Source organism: Corythoichthys intestinalis, chromosome 2, assembly GCF_030265065.1.
Source record: "Corythoichthys intestinalis isolate RoL2023-P3 chromosome 2, ASM3026506v1, whole genome shotgun sequence".
Taxonomy (NCBI): Eukaryota; Metazoa; Chordata; class Actinopteri; order Syngnathiformes; family Syngnathidae; genus Corythoichthys; species Corythoichthys intestinalis.
In genome coordinates this window covers 76730685-76750097 of record NC_080396.1, presented here as the reverse complement: position 1 = coordinate 76750097, position 19413 = coordinate 76730685, and the positions used below count along the sequence as shown (strand labels likewise).

Here is a 19413-nt window from a genome sequence, read left to right as displayed (position 1 = left end):
AGCACGAGACAGCCTGTTGTCAATGACTTGTGTCTAAGTGTTTTTGTTAATTTAGGACTGATCTTACCGTGGATTGGAACATATTCTCGGCTCTCCTGTTCGTCATCTGTGTTGTAGTGGAGACGACTTCCGACGCGGAAGAGTGACGTTGCTCGTTAAGAACACGCTACGCAAATAAACGAATCTGATTGGACGTTTGATTTTGTTCTTGCTCGAGAGGCCGTTAATGGACTCGATCCCAGACTATTCTCACAGTGTTTGAAAAATACAGGGAGAACAGTCTGGCCATGCCAGGCAACTTAATTGTACCATAGGAAAAATTGAATGTGGCGTTTTAGTGAAGCTTAGAACGAATTAGGCGATGTACTTGTAAAACACCATTCATTGTACGAAAAAATCATGATACGAAAGCACCTCATTGAAGTTGGCCACCACATCAGATGCAAATTTCTATTTAGAAAAATTATGTCAGTGCTACGTTTGTGTTGTAAAAAGTTTAGTTTGTGCTGGTATCGTTTTTGAGATATTCATTTCGAGTGATGACATAATGCAGCCCCCCATTATTGCAAAATGGGGCCCGAAAAGTTGTTCGTTTATGCTACATTTCTGCTGTCAAACATTTCGTTTGTGCTCTCCTATTATAGAGATTGAGATATTAATTTTGAGTGATGACGTCACTCGCAGCTTTTCCGTATTCAACTCCCACGGCTGATGGAGCGTACCAACTCTCTCAATAACAGAGGGCTGTCTCAACGACTAGCGCAAACGTAGCACAAACAAATGGCACCCCTTTTTAAAAGAAATATGGGGCTTGAGATATTAATTTCCAGTGACGACCTGACTCGCAGACCCATCAACAAACTTTTACACCACAAACCTAGCACAAACGAATGGTGCCCTTGCGGTTCAGTTCCAATGTAAATGTGGGGCTGCGTTAATCCAATGCTTTTCTGGAAAACAATGATAACAGTTTCATTCTAGTCACAATCCAACCTTTCACAGCACAGGTTTTGGTTCAAATGCACATTTCCACTTAAAATGTAAAGTTTGAAATGTTCGCAGCAACCCTACCATCCATCCATTTCTGTTCAAACCAATGTAAGTCTCGGAAAATGACTACTAGCCACTATTTGCCAACTAATACTAAAGCAGTGAAGAAAATAATGGACAATGCTTTATGCTGCCCGCCCTCTCCAGAAAATGTGAAAGATGCCCAGCCCCTGTTAGCCATGCAAGCTCATCTTTGGTGATAAATGGGTTTCTATTCTCTCTTCCAGTAGTGTTTTTATTGTCAAAAGCAGAGTAATTGCCTCCCCCAAAGTGCAACCCTCTGCTGCAACAGTGTCGTTGCTCTCTCCGCAAGGTGCAGGGCAACTTATAACACCTAAGTGCTGCAAGTCCAGTTATTGTCAGCTCAGTGGGGAGAGACCCCGTGTAGCATCAGCCCCCTGCCCAATTCTCCCGACTGTCTGCTCGCCTTGTTAGTGCTGTGCTCTTGTCAAGCAGTGCTAGTGCCGACTAGACCCATGCCTCATGTGGAGCAACCCACACTTCACCTCCCTGATGACCTCCCCAAGCAGGTGCAACAAATCATCTCTCAAGTGCGTGTTAAAGGAGACAGTGTGCAACTTGCTTTCCTAACGGGTTTTCATGTGCATTACTGCAATGGCATCATTTTAAAAGTCTAAGTAAAACATTGAAGGAGCAATATGAAAGACCGGTGGCCAAAAATGGCACTGCAACCAGGCTGAAAATATTTACATATTATATTTTATATACATTTTAATAGGCTAAATATGAAAAGTATTTGCAGTTTTCGACCTGGATCAGATTAGCTATCTGCTATTTTGTGGCACTCAGGAGGCATGGAGGAACAGTTTACACTCAAAGGGAACCTCGGACTGAAAGACTGGCTCTAATAAGCCACAATTGTTCTCTTTTACTAAAATATGTTATTAGAAACACATATTTGGTTGCCATTGATTTAAAAAGCTGCAATATTTAGTACATGTTTTGACCTATGGAGGGCGCCATGTTATATGCACGTTTGTATATCCCTTCGTTGCTAGTTACATCATTGCCTTGTTTTTTTCGTTTGTCTGCCTCTTACCGTGGTTTCCCCTCAGGTTTTTTTTTTTTTTTTTTTAAATTGATCATGACCTACTGTCACTAATCCTTTTTGTGCCTCCCTTTTCGCGATCGTGCTTTTTTTTTGTGTGTTCAATAAACCCTTTTTCCCAATCTCTATATTGTTGTTGATTGCTTGCTGTCTGAAGTAAGCCACATTTTCTAATTCCGTGGTCAAGCCAGCCGGACTTTCTTTTCAGTTGCATTTCCTTTTCAGGTTTTACCGCACAGACCAACAACGCATGTGGGTTGCGATTGCTTTATAAGGAAAATCATGACTCTAACGTCTAACTCTAACAGTCCTGTGGTGTACGCGCTCGTATGTCGCACGGGAAACGCTGCTTCGAATCATTTTATTGCTTTTGCTGCTCGTTATTGAAATACAAACAGTGCTGTCCTGCTCATCACTGTTCTGCTCGTGTTCAAATTTAAAGGGCAGAACCGACGACATGTTCATGTAGCTAACTAGTGAAAGTATGGCAGCGCCACCGAGTGACGTCATCGCCCAGAGTGCATTGTGTTGTCAACAACAATGGCAACCTACTATTTAAACTAATTTTTCAAATTTGATAAAAACGAAATTATTAAGAGGGGTTTGAATATGAAATTATTATAACTCATACTAACATTTATCTTTTAAGATGTCTACTATTCCAGCTCATCAGCAGTGTTTTAAAACCTATCAGTCAATTAATCAATTAATTTTACCCACCTGGACACCACAAACTCAAAGTAATAAAAAGTTGTCTCAGAGTCCAAGCGGATGCTCGCAATTTTTATCAGCCTAATGCTAACGTGAGGTCTTTGCTTATGCTATGAATTACATTTAGTAAGTGATGATAAACACTTCTGTCCTGTTCATCACTTTTCCGCTCGGCTCAAATTGGAAGGGCAGGCAGAACCGATGACATGTTTATGTTGTTAACGAGTGACACTGTGGAAGTATGGCAGTGTTGGTGTTATACTTATATAGCGCTTTTTTCCACCTTTCAAGGCGCTCAAAGCGCTTTACACTATCTCGCCATCTACCTGCCCAGTGACGTCACCACCCAGAGTGCATTGCGTCGTCAACAACAATGGCGACCTGCTAGTTACACACATTTTTCAAATTTTATAAAAACGAAAACATTAAGAGGGTTTTGAATATAAAATTATTACAACTCATACTAACATATTTCTTTTAAGAACACAAGTCTGTCTGTCCGTGGTTCCTTTTAAGGCTTCTGCTATCCGTTGGCGGTGGACCTACGCTGTTAATGCAGACCTGACTTTGACCTTATGCCGTAACCTGACGTGCGCCTCCAAAAAATCCTGACTATGCATCACGTCAACGCGTTGTGACGTGAACGTAAAAGGACTGTGATTGGTCCGCTCAGAACGTTGTTTCCGGTTCATCACAACAACCAACCATTTTCAAACACCGCCACAAACATCTTCTGTGTGGCCTACTCTTCAACATTTGTATTAACAGCATTTGTTGTTCAATATTTTATAACCAAAAGAATACTAAAGGAACTCGATAAGAGTCCCCCAAAACCGTACAAATACAGAGCCACACCCCTTAGTGGCTTGGCAGTGAATTACACAGCAACGCGTTCCCTTGAGGCAGAACTTCGAATGCTCAATGACGACGTCGGGTCTACATAGTCGCTCAGCCGTCAACGGATCACAGAAGCATTAATCAGCCCCTACGGTACATAAGCAGATCTACTTCATGAATAATGGCAAATAATGGCAAGTGATTAACTCAAAGGTAATTCAAACTCACGGTTTCAAATCAAAACGAAAATGATCTCAAAACAACAAACTAAATAGAATAACTAACAATCAATGAAACAACTGGAAGAGTAGGCGAAGAAATAAATAATTAGCACAGAACTTGAACTTTGAACATTATTTACAGCACTGTATTGCATGCTGGGAGGCATGAGGTATGATGTATGACTACTGTTAACAGCAGGTGGCAATAGAGGTTGTCTGTCTCAAAGGAGCTGTGATGGCAAGGTGCAGGGCAACCTATCACACCTTCTAAGTGCTTCAAGTCCAGTTATTGTCAGCTTAATGGGGAGAGACCCTATGTAGCATGAGCCCCCTGCCCAATTCGCGACTGCTCACCTTGTTAGTGCAGTGCTCCTCATGCCTCACGTGGAGCAAACCCACACTTCACCTCCCTGATGACCTCCCCAGGCAGGTGCAACAAATCACCTGTCATATGCGTGTTAAAGGAGACAGTGTGCAACTTGCTTTACTAATGGGTTTTCACGTACATTACTGCAATGGTATCATTTTAGAAGGCTAAGTAAAGGATTCAAGGGGAAATATGAAAGGCCGTTGGCCAAAAATGGTACTGCAGCCAAGCTGAAAATACTGACGCGCACAGCATCCCTTCCGCTTTAGGTTGACAGCAAGCACATGGAGAATCATAGCACTGTTTAATCTCAATAAGAAAAGACTAAGAAACTACACATTTAAGTTAGCACTGATCATGTAAACATTAGTGCTGTCAAGATTTATCGAGTTAATGGGTGGTAATTAATTTTTTAAATTAATCACGTTAAAATATTTGACGCATTTAACGCATGCACGGAACGACTCGCTCATGCATTGCCTCAAACAGATTACAATGACGTACTTGAGAGCTAAGAGGCAAAGAAAGGTGTCTTGTTGTTGTGGTTTTTCTTAACAAAGGTATACCACACGCGACGTGCTGGCACTTTGTTTCTTAATTAGCACATTCAGTTTCAACATTAACACAGCTTACAGCTCTCGGCAGGCCGTAACTCTCTCCTGCAACATGTGAGTAAACAACATTGGCGCCGCGTGCACTTCAGGGTGCCTCGGATAATTCAATATCAGAATAATAAAAAAGGGGAGTGGACACAGGCGTTCATTGGACCGCACCGTTTATTGGCATAAGATTTGGCAGCTCCTTCACAACAAACATAAGTAAAATTTAGTGAAAGCACAACAAAAATAATATCACTCAAAAAATAATGTTCATAAAAAGAAAAGTGCTTCAATCTGTATTAATAAGGCCCTATCCTCACACAGTTAAACAACAGTGCAAAGAGAACTGGCATTCCCAATCAAAATAGCTACGCAAAATACACATAAAACTTACTCAGACTTTGGTCAAACTCTATTCAAACATTTCGTTTAGTTCAACAAATACACTGGATAGCAATATTTAGTCACAATATACAAACTTTCAGAGGTCTCATACGTTGTGAAGCCAGCACTCAAATGACGTGAATTATAATGGATGGAACAGTAAACAGGAAACTATGGCGTCAGTCGAGGGACAAAACACACTATTTGGCTTGATTTCTAAGTTAATTTAAAACTAGCCATTGACACCTTGTGGTGTATTTCAATCACTACCTTACGTAGTTAAAGACACTGTGGAAGAATGGCAGGGAGCCCATATGACGTCATCAATGACGAGCTACTAGTTTATTTTTTGAGTGAAAATTTTACAAATCTTATTAAAACAAAAACATTAAGAGGGACTTTGATATGAAATTACTATAACTTGTACTAACATTTATCTTTTAAGAACTACAAGTCTTTTTATCCGTGGATCCCTTTCACAGAAAGAATTTTCATAATGTTAATGCCATCTTGTGGAATTATTGTTATAATAAACAAATACAGTACTTATGTACAGTATGTTGAATGTATATATCCGTCTTGTGTCTTATCTTTCCATTCCAACAATAATTTACAGAAAAATATGGCATTTTTTAGAGATGCTTTGAATTGCGATTAATTACGATTAATTAATTTTTAAGCTGTGAATAACTCGATTAAAATTTTAATCGTTTGACAGCCCTACTAAACATACATCATTTGTAGTTTCCAAACCAGGGGTGTCACTAGACCTAAAAAAAATACTGGTGCACTGGTGAGCCAGCTAATTTTTTTTTTAGCACTTATCTATCATAAAAAGTCAGAAATTGCGCTTTGAAACATATATAATCAAACTAAAACACAAGTTTTACATACTCACAAAATTAATACCAGTTGACAGATTAATCTAAGGGAGTGGGGGAAAAAATCTGCCGAAAAGGGGACACAAAGACATTATAATACCAGTTCTCTCTCATTTCGCTTTCCCTCCCCTGTGTCTGTATTCACAAGATCCTCAGCACGGCAAGCACCAAGCACTTCTTCCATGTCCACAGTGGCATCCGCCTGCCCTACCTCAACATCATTCAAAACACTCATAGAGAAATTACACAACTCCCCCCACTTTTTATTTCTATATACGGGTCGAAATTGACCCTAACATCTTATACAGTATGTTCCTATAGTTAATAAAATATTAGAATTAAAATATATACAACTATGAACATTTGACCGATGTCTTCTATTATCCCTAAGGAATAGTCTGGTAGCATGACAACCTTTGCATTATTTATGTAATTGTCTTGGGATTTTTGGAGGGCATTTTTAAAAATATTGAAAACGAGTATGCTATCAAAAGAAAAGCTCTCAATGGGTACAAGAAAAATCTTTTAACCATTTTTTCATAGATGAAGAATCCTAACAAGTAACCAAGAGAAAACAAACACATTGGATCATATGTATTTGTTTTTTTTAAAGTATTCTACGGCAGATTTAAAGCCGGGTCAAAAACGACCCGAACACCGGTGAAAGTAACAGAAACCTAACACAAGACAAAGGATGTGTACATATAATCCCCCTACACATTTCTGACTGCCTCCTCATACATGCCTGTCTACAATTGGCCCTGGATATACGTATCAAAGTAAAACTTATGCAATTAATCAGTGATTCTCTATTGGTAGGTTGTGACCTAATAGGAGTCATGTGCAGATTGTGCATATGGAGTGAATAGAGTAATATTATGATCATATTAACCCGCATTCAACACCTGAGCCTATTTTGTCCGAATTTGCATGCTTTTAATGTTGCCTTTATATTTCAAGGAAAAAAATGTTCACAATGGCCTGAATGGGTGCCTTTTTTCAGGATGCCATAACCTTCATGTCCAAACTGTTGTTTTCTCCAATGATCAATTATAATCAACATTTTGGACCCAAAAAGACAAAAGATTCCCAAGTTTTTTTTTTGTTTTTTTTGTTTTTTTTTGTGGTCAAAATTTGTAATATTGATGTCCCACTGACAACCAAACATGCTCGACGAACCGTTTTGAAGCTTGATAATATTTATTCAACTTGTTAGGATAAACATTCAACAGAAAAAAAATGAGGCTGAAAAGTTTTATATTTGATCATTCATAAGAATCAGCATGTATGGTCATCTGCGTTTATGTTCTTTCTAGATACTTTCAAAAAAGGTTGTATCTAGTAGACCAACAGTGTAAAATAGTGAAAATATATACATACAGCATATATCATTTAACACAAAAAGGGTTTGGAGGAGATTTTTTTGTGAGGTTAGGTATGGCACCCATCACTTTATCAAAGGTATATATACATACAATCAAGCTTCTCGAACACATACATCTATATGGCGGAAAACACAGGCAAGGCTAAAAAGGAGTTTCTGCTCTTGCACCACTCTTTAAAATAAACTATGAAAAAAGGTAAGTTATTATATTTATTATTTAAAATGTCATTTTTCATAATTTTAGCTTACAATCATTAATTAATGTCTAATATTTATTAAAAAAAAAAAAAAAAAAAATCACTCACATATTTTCAAATTTTAAACAAATTACGTCACATCGGAAAAAAAATTGTGTCTGTAAATATGTCACGGATATCTACCTCTTAACTATCACTGATATTTTTTTTTGTTACTGTTGCATTTCCCCGATATTTTAGATGATAAATAATCGATCCGACGAAAATTTCAAAAACAAAACAAAAAAAAAGTGTTTCATCCATAAAATCCCCACAAAATCCAGCTGTGGCAATTCACAGCTGTGTCTTGACACCCGGTGATACAGTACATGCTACACTGAGTTTTTGGATCGAAACAAGGTAAGAAGTCGATAATATCTCATTAAAATCATGGTGTCTTCAGTTATGTAACTGGAAAGCCACAAAAAGACGTGGCATTCGAACGCTAGTGCGAGAGTTATGGACACAGCAGGCTAACTGACTAGCATGCTGTCCATTATCTTTTCGACCCTTGTTGCCATCTGGATTGCCTATTATGGGATGATATCGATGTGTTAGATACATTAGATGCTTAAATCATAAAGCCTAGGTCCTAGGCTTCAAGGCTAAATACAACAAATAGATAGTGTCATGTACTCACATTTATACGTTTCCTTTATGCATATGGAGCCTTTTATTCTCAGTCAAAGCAGTCATGCATTCACATTCTTTAATCATAATTGAAAACATATTTTAAAAGCCCACTGCAAATACTAAAATGTTATGAGATTGGAATTTAACCCCTAAAATTTAAAAATAAAACCCCTCTTTTTCACTCTCCTGATTTGACCTAAGGTGGCAAAAAATGCCTTCCTATTCAAATGTTTCCCTTCCCCCAGAAAATAGAGATTTTAACCTTTCCAATGACGTATCACACATGCATTGAGGACACTTTTGAAATTTGGCCAAATTGGGGGTTTCAGAGCGGAACTTCAAGTTACCCGAGTTTTTTCGGCCATATACAAATCGAAAAGCTTAATAGTGGGGGAAAAAATCAAATATAAAATTGAAAAAAAGTTTTCAAAAATATTGACAAACTTTTTTAGGGACAACCCCAGTTATTCTGAAGTATAATCACAGTAGTTCATATAGATGACATTGTGCTCTGTAAAAAACACTCAAACATTGTAAGCACTTACAACCATGGGCGAATTTTGACTTTTTGGGCAGGGGGGGCACAACATGTCGATAACCCCAAAATGCAGTGTCAGCAATAAAATTAACTTACAAGAATATTTATAATAATATGCTTGGACAGTTATACTTTTCGCCAAGATCATCATCCATTGAATATGGTACGTCCGCTGGTGGCTTGCCAATGGAGTTATCCTTGTCAAAAATTGTGGGCGGAGTCACTGCGCTGCACTGATTTGCTTAATTTTGATGTTTAGGTGATGTAGTTAGCTACTAGTTTTTAAACATGGCCCATCCATCAGAAAAAAAACTTTTTTTTCTTCTGTCATATAACGTAACATACAGTACATACCAAACGTATAAAAGGCAATGTTTTACTGTTTTACTCGTCGACCTATAACTGTTACTATAATTTAAGTCCTGGATGGAGTTTCTGCAGTTTAATACATCGATGTCCAAAACATATAACTGTGGTTCTTTTCTGGCTTCAATTAATTGTTTATAGTGTGTATGACAGGATTGAAAAAATCTTAAAAAGCACTATTATGTGAATTTGAATCATATTTTGACTATATACAACAATTTGGAAACGCGCATATGACGAGAAATTAGTCTTTTAATCCGCCTTTTAACCCCGCCTACAATTATTGGGCTCAAGCGTCCCCAACTTCTCCGTGAGCCGTCACCTTATCGTGGTGGGGAAGTTTGAGTGCCCTAATGACCCTAGGAGCTATGCTGTCGGGGGCTTTTGCCCCCGCTAGTGTTTCACATGACAGATTGGTCCTAGGCGAAGGGTCAGACAAAGAACGGTTCAAAAGACCCTGATGGACGGTAAAAACAGGAGTACGTGTACCCGGCCCGGAGGAGTACCGGGGCTCCGCCCTGGAGCCAGGCCTGGGGTTGGGGCCCGTGTGCGAGCGCCTGGTGGTCGGGCCTTCGCCCATGGGGCCCGGCCGGGCACAGCCCTAACCGGATACATGGGCTCGTCGTCCCGTGGACCCACCACCCACAGGTTGAATCCACAGGGTCCGGTGCTATGTGGATCGGGTAGCAGACCAAGGCAGGGACCTTGGCGGTCTGATCCCCGGTTGTGGAAACTGGCATTTGGAACATGGAACGTCACCTCTCTGGCGGGGAAGGAGCGGGAGCTTATTGAAGAGGTTGAGCGATTCCGGCTAGATATAGTCGGCCTCACCTCAACACATAGCTCTGGCTCTGGAACCCAGGTCCTTGAGAGGGGTTGGACACTCTCCTTTTCTGGAGTTGCTCCGGGGGGGAGGCGGAAGGCTGGGGTGGGTCTTTTGATAGCCCCATGGCTCTCTGCCTCTGTATTGGAGTTTACTCCAGTGGATGAAAGGGTCGCTTCCCTGCGCCTTAGGGTTGGGGAACGGGTTCTCACTATTATCAGTGCATATGCACCGAATGTAGTGCAGATTACCCGCCCTTTTTGGAGTCTCTTGGAAGGGTACTGGAAAGTGCCTCAAGAGGGGACTCCATTGTCCTACTGGGGGACTTCAACGCCCACGTGGGCAATGACAGTGTGACTTGGAGAGGAGTGGTTGGGAGGAACGGCCTGCCTGATCTGAACCCGAGTGGTGTTCAGTTGTTGGACTTCTGTGCTACCTACAGTTTGGCCATAACGAACACCATGTTCGAACATAAGGATGTTCATCGGTGCACATGGCACCAGGACACCTTAGGCCGCCGGTCGATGATCGATTTTGTAGTCGTATCATCAGACCTGCGGCCTTATGTTCTGGACACTCGGGTGAAGAGAGGAGCAGAGCTGTCAACTGACCACCACCTGGTGGTCAGTTGGATCAGATGGCAGGGGAAGAAGCCACGCAGACCTGGTAGGCCTAAACGAATAGTGAGGGTCTGCTGGGAACGCTTGGCGGAGGAACCTGTCAGACTGATTTTCAACTCGCACCTCCGGCAGAGCTTTGACCACGTTTCGGGGGCAGTGGGGGACATTGAGTCTGAATGGGCTTTGTTTCGCTCTGCCATTGTCAAGGCGGCTGCTGAGAGCTGTGGCCGCAAGGTAGCTGGGACCAGTCGTGGTGGTAACCCTCGAACCAGATGGTGGACACTGGAGGTGAGGGGCGCCATTAAGCTGAAGAAGGAGGCATACAGGGCATGGTTGGCCTGTGGGTCTCCTGAGACAGCTGACTGGTACCGGCAGGCCAAGCGGAGTGCAGCTTTGGCAGTCGCCGAGGCAAAAACTCGGACGTGGGAGGAGTTCGGTGAGGCTATGGAGGAAGACTATCGATCGGCTCCAAAAAGGTTCTGGCAAACCGTCCGACGCCTCAGGGGGGGAAGGCGGCATCTTGCCCACACTGTTTACAGTGGGGGCGGGGAGTTACTAACTTCAACTGAGGACATAGTCGGGCGGTGGAAGGAATACTTTGAAGACCTCCTTAATCCCACTAACACGCATTCCATGGAGGAAACGGAGCCGAGGGACCTAGGGTTGGTCGGGTCAATCACTGGGGCAGAAGTTGCCAAGGTAGTGCAATTACTACACGGCGGCAGAGCTCCAGGGATTGATGAAGTCCGCCCTGGGTATCTCAAGGCTTTGGATGTTGCAGGGCTGTCTTGGTTGACGCGCCTGTGCAACATTGCGTGGTCATCGGGGGCAGTGCCTTTGGAATGGCAAACCGGGGTGGTGGTCCCTATCTTTAAGAAAGGCGACCAGAGGGTGTGTTCCAACTATCGGGGGATCACACTCCTCAGCCTCCCCGGGAAAGTATACGCCAGGGTACTGGAAAGGAGGGTCCGGTCGATAGTTGAACCTCAGATCGAGGAGGAACAATGTGGTTTTCGTCCTGGCCGTGGAACCACGGACCAGCTCTTTACCCTCGCGAGGGTGCTTGAGGGGGCATGGGAGTTCACCAATTCAGTCCACATGTGTTTTGTGGATTTGGAGAAGGCTTATGACCGTGTCCCCAGGGGCACCCTGTGGGGGGTACTCCGGGAGTATGGGGTGGATGGCCCTCTGCTAGGGGCCATCCAGTCCCTCTACCACAGGAGTATGAGTCTGGTCCGTGTGGCCGGCAATAAATCGGACCAGTTCCCGGTGAGAGTTGGACTCCGCCAGGGCTGCCCTTTGTCACCGGTTCTGTTCGTGACTTTCATGGACAGAATTTCTAGGCGCAGCCGGGTGGTGGAGGGGGTCGAGTTCGGTGGTGGGAGGATCTCATCTCTGCTTTTTGCGGATGATGTGGTCCTTCTGGCTCCATCAAACAGCGACCTCCAGCTCTCGCTGGAACAGTTCGAAGCCGAGTGTGAAGCGGCTGGGATGAGAATCAGCACCTCCAAGTCTGAGGCCATGGTTCTCAGCCGGAAAAGGGTGGATTGCTCGCTCCAGGTCGGGGGTGAGTTCCTGCCCCAGGTGGAGGAGTTTAAGTATCTCGGGATGTTGTTCACGAGTGAGGGTAGGTCGGAACGTGAGATTGACAGGCGAATTGGGGCAGCATCAGCAGTGTTGCGGGGGCTTAACCAGTCTCTCGTGGTGAAGAAGGAGCTGAGCCGGAAGGCGAAGCTCTCGATTTACCGGTCAATCTACATTCCTACCCTCACCTATGGCCATGAAATTTGGGTAATGACCGAAAGAACAAGATTGCGGATACAAGCGGCTGAAATGAGTTTCCTTCGGAGAGTGGCCGGGCTCAGCCTTCGAGATAGGGTTAGGAGCTCGGTCATCCGGGAGGGACTCGGAGTAGAGCCGCTGCTCCTTCATGTCGAGAGGAGCCAGTTGAGGTGGTTTGGACATCTGGTTAGGATGCCCCCTGGACGCCTCCCTCGGGAGGTGTTTCAGGCATGTCCAACTGGGAGGAGACCCCGGGGCCGACCCAGGACACGCTGGAAGGATTATATCTCTCGGCTTGCCTGGGAACGCCTTGGGATTCTCCCAGATGAGCTGGTGGAAGTGGCTGGGGAGAGGGCTGTCTGGGCCTCTTTGCTGAGGCTGCTGCCCCCGCGACCCGGATTCGGATAAGCGGGAGACGACGAACGAACGAAGCGTCCCCAACAGGTGGTTGACGTCGGCAGGGTTATGGTTTCATCTGATTTACAATCCAGCCCACTGAGGAGGAATTATCCAGAACGAGGAAAATGCAACGAAGAGAGCCACAAAATGTCATTGTTTCAGTCTCTCTACTCCAATATTTTTACAGGATATATCGAAGTATTTTCCCCCAATTGCTAAATAAATGGTATGGTCATTACAAATAACAGTCTTGTGCTAAATGGAATATGAAATAATAAAAATGCATTTATTCAGTACGACATGGCAAAATTACTCCATAATGGTCAAAATTGTCGACTTCACCTTTACTGTCGCACTTCCCGAATGATATTTTAATTTTATGCCACCGTAGTTAGTCAGGCTTTTGTCATTTCCCTGCCCCCCAGCTTCGGAGAATGTGAACAAACCAATAGGCGTGACAGCTAGCCGATATGCTAACCCGAACCGAGTGACGTCTCAAAGTCTTATTATCACTTTTTGAAGCAAAAAAATCACACAAAACTAGCTTGGAACATGTCACATGGTGGCGGGGTTGTCGATTGGCTTCGCCGATTAGCAAACCGCCTGGTGTCGAGAAATTTACAGCTCGTTGCCCTGCTACGGACAGGAGAGCTCGCCGGGGAAGCAGCTGGAGAGTACTGCCGGACAAACCGGTTGGGGGAGTGCGTAGCTGCCACATGGTCACCACGAATATGGCGTAAAATAATGCTTTGCTACACGTTGAAGACATAAACAGAGAGCGGCTTGCAGTTGTTTTGCAGCTAACATGGCAGGATATGTCTGAGGAGAACTTCTCTACATGTCAGTCCATGATCAAACGTAAGTAAATAGTCCTTTATTATTTATTATTATTAAGAAAGTTTGTAGTGTTTACTTTGTAAACGCTGTTTTCGCGGCCATTTTTAACACAAAGCTGCAATTTCTGATGGAGTTGAAAATTTGGCCACCAGGCACACGAAGAGGGCAATAAGCCGAGTATAGAGGGGGGTGGGCAAATAAGTCATTGGGCGACTGATATTATCGGTGGACAATCAGCCACAAACTGCAAGCCACCTCCGTATTAAAATGTGTACCATGATCCCAGTATTTGACAGAATACAAAATACCATGTTTACTCACTTCCTCATAAGTCCAATGGTCCCACAGTAGTAAGGGCTTTTTTTGGCCAATATCTGCGGTGAACGGGAACCTTTTGAAACCCAAAAAGGCTCACACGCCCCTCCTTGATGTGGCAACAATTTTCTGCAGCTGTTTGGCTGGTGTGATGCAAAAAATAAACGAATTAATCCACAAAATCAGCTTAATCCGCAGTCCATCTGCATTCTATAAACCAATACTGTATTATGAGATGCTGACCCGGCTGACGTCACATTCGCATTCGTCCTAAACCCGAGACTGAAGCCGGAAGTCACTCATTTTCATGGTGCGGGATTCAAAAATTGAATACCGGTATATAAAACGATTGTTTCCACACACATCCAAGTGGTCCATTTCATTCAGGAGCATAAAACACCGCATGAAATATAAAATCAACATGCTTTTTAGTTTCATACGCACTTTAAGTCATAAGTCAACTAATAAGTATTGTGTGTGTGTGTGCGCGCGCTCCCGCAGCCAGGGCATACAATTTTTGACGGGAGTAACTCCATTGCCAAGACACCGGTGGTGGCTCTGTTGGACAATTGGCATCTTTAGTGAGGCAAATTAAAACTCTCCTCACCATTTTGCCGGGGCTCTCTGTCGGGTTCATGGTCCACATTTCAATCCTTGGTTCTTGCTAAGTAGTTATTGTCGCTTTTGAAAGCTTAAGTCTGAATAAATTACATATATCCATCTTGCCTCTTCGGTCCTCTGGTGGTTTTGGCTAAGCAAAGCAAATGACCATCTGAGGTGCAAGTCACATGATCAGTTCGAAAAATAATTTTATGATGATGTGCGCCCTTTGCAGTTGAAGACGCAATGCATACACAGCGAGTCCATTTCTCTTATCCAATAGTTTATTTTGGCGGCGTCTTGTAAACTCAAATCCAAACTTCATGTCATTTTAAGTGGGCTGAGTCCAGGTCAGTGGAAAGAAACGTTTGACAACCCCTAGTGGCAATATGGTTCATACAAATTTTGACCCATTATAGAAATATATTTTTTGTCCATTATATTCATTTTAGTGGTTTGTGTTATTGCTTTACAACTTTTATAGACAATATTTTACAGGAAAACTCCAAAACCATATATAAGAAAGTCAGTTACATGCATTGACACTTTATGGCCACAGGTGGGGGGGCCTGGCCCTGGCTCCCGCTTAAAATCCGCTTATGCTTACAACTCATTAATTGAGGATTTTTTTTCACCGAATACTTTTTTACTTGTATTTAAAAAAAAAAATACAGATGACTACTTTTACCCAAGTAATATTGTTTTGACGTGACGCTACTCTTGAGTCCAATTCTTGGCTACTCTCCCCACCTCAGGGCATCTTTTTCAAAAGCTAAGTAAAGCATTAATGAAAAGAGAGAGAGAAGAACAAAAGCCAGTAGGCCTACCAATGTGCTTTTAACACACAGATTAAACACATGCTGATGTTAATCCTCCTACAGTCAGCACCATTATGCTGCCTGACTTGTTTACACAACTAAAATGTGGCCCTCATGCTGCCCCTTGTGTGTGTTTTGAATGTAATTCCATAACAGAGGTGTGACAAGAGTATTGTTGTGAACAGTTAAGTTCCCCGCTGTTTTTGGCGCTCTCATTGACAGGCAAGACATCGCCGTGGTGCTCTTTAAAACATTCATTTAATACAGAGCGGCGAGGCGTGACAAAAACACAATATCCCCACCATGAAATAGCTGTGAGCGGCAACAAGTTGGCAACATGCTCCCCAAAGCCAAACTGTCACATCTGCTTGTCGGGTTCTTACAATGCAATGGTTTCCCTGACTTTTTTATTTTTAGTCTCAACACATAATATGCTTTACTCTTTAAGTACAGGGAGTCTTCAGGTTACGATGCCCTTGACCAGGCCAGGGCATAGGCAGTTGCCTAGGGCATCATCTAGCGGAGGGGGTGCCAAATTGTTTTGGGGAAAGAAAAAGATTAGCCACCTGTTATTTTGTGGCACTCACGAGGCAGGGAGGAATAGTTCGCATTTAAAGTCATGTGAAAAAATTAGGAGACCCCATGAAATATTCAGTGCTTTATTAAGAAATATGTGATTTAATTGAAGGTAAACAACAACAAAAATTAACATTGTTTTACTCATTAAAACAAATACATTTATCAACAAAAATGCACATTCTAACTGAGGAAAAAGTTAGGGCACCTAATAGTAACCCCCTTTGGCTGAAATAACTACAGTGAGACACTTTTTCTACCCATCTACCAGCCTTTGACATCAGTCTGAAGAAAGTTTGCCCGACTCCTCAACGCAGAATACTTTCAGCTGTTAGATGTTTGAGGGGTTTCTTGCATGTACAGCCCGTAGCATCTCAATGGGGTTAAGATCTGGCCTCTGACTCGGCCATTCCAGCACTCTCCATTTCCTCCTTTTCAGCCAGTCCTTGTTGGATTTACTAGTATGTTTTGTGTCATTGTCATGTTGCAGGGTCCAGTTTTGCATTGGCTTTAATTTTTTAACAGATGATCTCACATGTTCCTTAAGCACCCTCTGATACACGATAGAATTCATGGTGGATTCTATGATGGTGAGCTGGCTAGGTCCGGCTGCTGCTGTTGTTTTTTATTGTCATGCTAGTACGGGCTCATTGACTCGCGCTAGCTTAGCCACTTTGGAGCCCTGAAACTAATAAATAAATAACTGCACGGAATTTGTTGAAATCAACTCTCCCGACTAATTAAACTCCAGCTAACTCGAAGATAAAGCATACTGTAAAAAATTCTAAAATTCCCCTTTAAGGTCGTATTTTGTCTGATTTTGCATGCCTTTAATGTTGCCATTCTATTTCAAAGAAAAATGTGTTCACAATGGTCTGGCTGGGTCCCTTTTTTCAGGACACCATAACCTTCATGTCCAAACTGTTGTTTTCTTCACTGACCAATTATAATGAACATTTTGGACCCAAAAAATCCCCAAATCTTTGGTCAGAATTTGTAATATTGATATCCTATTGACAACCAAAAAAGCTTGACGAACCATTTTGCAGCTTGATAATATTTATTAAACTTGTTAGGATGAACACTCAACAGAAAAAAAGACTGAATAGTTTTATATTTGACAATTCCACACAAAAGACAGGTATAGTCATAGGCGTTTTTGGCCTTTACACGTACTATGATCAAAACGGGTTATATACAGTAGAACAAGAGAGCAAAATACATATTTATGGCGGAAAACACTCAGGTGACTTGAAGTTCCGCTCTGAGGCCCCGCTAATTTGGCCAAATTGCAAAATTCTCCAATATGCATGTGTGATACATCATTGGAAAGCTTAAAATCTCAATTTTCTGGGGGAAATTGTTTTTGAACAGAGGGGCATTTTTAAAAACAATAAAAAAAAACATTTTTAAACAGCAAAACCCTAACTGGAGGTGAGAGCACGCGATTGCATAATTAAAAGACGCCATGATTTTAACGAGATATTATCGCGTACTTACCCCTTTTTGATCCCAAAACTCCATGTAGCATGTATTACTGAGGGTCAAGACACAGCTGTAAATGGTCACAGCCGGATTTTGGGAAATTTTATGGGTGAAACATTGTAATATAAAAAGGGTCGTGATGCAGAAGTCGCAGACATCAAGGAGTGGTCGAGATTTTCTTTTTCATATATTTGAAGTGACCACTACCTCTTAACAGAATTCACCTAGGGAACTTGTGTGAGGCATGTTGTGTTCTTTGGGAAGAACTATTTAGCCATGCGCGTTCCGGCTGACCCACCAGTTTCGAGACACATGAGTGGCCGAACACGGCAACACAGACTCAACAACATCATCCGCTACATATTTAACCTTTTAAATGAATGGAAATATAGCGATAAACACACGGTCCACACAGCATTTTAATGTTTATTTATAAGGACAATTAAACTAAAACTCAAATTACATTATTTTCTGTTTTCCTTGGTTGATTGACCTAAAGTAAAAACAACAGTGAACCTCAACTTCTGCACTTTCAAATGAGACCAACCACTAGCATGTGGGTGACATAATTACATTGACATTGTAGCAACTCAAAATGATTCTCAGTAGTTTGTGTAACCAACATCAGGTCATGCTCCTAAAGAGACAACAGATCTCCTCCCAGATCTGGACCAGGGCATCACGGAGCTACCGCACAGTCTGAGGAGCAACCTGGCGGCACCAGATAATGTCCCAGAGGTGTTCTATTGGGTCAGGTGAACGTAGGGGCCAGTCAATGGTATCAGTTCCTTCATCTTCCAGGATTTGCCTGCATACTCCAGCCACATGAGGTCATGCATTGTCGTGCACCGGCATAGGTTCTGAGAACGGGTCCAAGGATTAGTTTATTCAAATTGTGATATCCTATTTAGCTGCTGAAGGCAAAGTAATCACCACTCACTCGCTCACTTGCTACACAAACTCAAAACACTGTAAATAAGGTACTGACTGAAAGAATTTCATGCATTAGTACCCATTAAACCCAAACAACACCTCCCTTTAATGGGCACATTATTTTTCCGAAGCTGTGTATTGGAATTCTTTCTTGTTTTTATTCACACTGCTTCCTGCTGACCTTAAATGCCTTCCTTCAATTGAGCTTATTTACAGGTCAATGCTCACACAGGCTTTCGTTCAAATAAAGACAGATTTGCTGCTTGGGAAAAAATTTGTAAAGGACCTGATTATTATTATTAGGACCAGCGTGAAGTCATGTAATGCAATTACGCCTGCTGTTAAACAGATGCTACAGCATTGGGCATTTTTTATTAAAGCATCTTAGCTCCTCATTCAAAGGAGGGCAGTGCTTTCACTGATTAGCTCACTTATTTACGCGGAAATTCGGTTTACGTTGCCAGCACAGGAACGGAACTCGTTCGTAACCCGGGGACTACCTGTATAATCTTTTGTGTATTAAAGAAAATTCAAACAAAATATGATCAACCATGAGTTAACTATGGACTGCATGCGCTTGACAGCACTAGTATCACATTTGATAAAATCATGGGACAGAAATAAAATTAAGGAATTTCTTTTAGAGAAAAAAAGTGAGTTAAGGCTGATTTATGCGTCTGCTTTGCGGTGACGGCCGACCTACGCCGTGAATACAGACCCTCTTTGGACCCAACGCCGTAACCTGCGCCTTCAAAAAATCCTGACTATGCGACACGTCAACACGCCATTACAGTAGTATGAAAAACTATCTAAACCTTTTGAAATTTTTCAAATGTCTGCATAACATCCCCATCAAATGTGATCTGATCTTTGTCGAAATCACACAGCTGAAAAAACAATGTCTGCTTTAACTAAATCCAACCAAACATTTATAGTTTTTTTTATTATT

At 42.3% G+C, this 19413-nt stretch overlaps 1 protein-coding gene across 1 annotated transcript in view; it reads left to right on the top strand.

Annotated features, from left to right (window-relative positions):
• The window catches only part of nphp4 (nephronophthisis 4), a 461721-nt gene extending 443503 nt beyond the window's left edge, over window positions 1-18218 (top strand). Inside the window, exon 29 of the mRNA XM_057860675.1 lies at window positions 18141-18218. Within this exon, the coding sequence (XP_057716658.1) occupies window positions 18141-18149 (9 nt within the window). The 3' untranslated portion in view covers window positions 18150-18218. The remainder of the gene's footprint in view (window positions 1-18140) is intronic.
• The last annotated feature ends 1195 nt before the right edge of the window (window positions 18219-19413 follow it).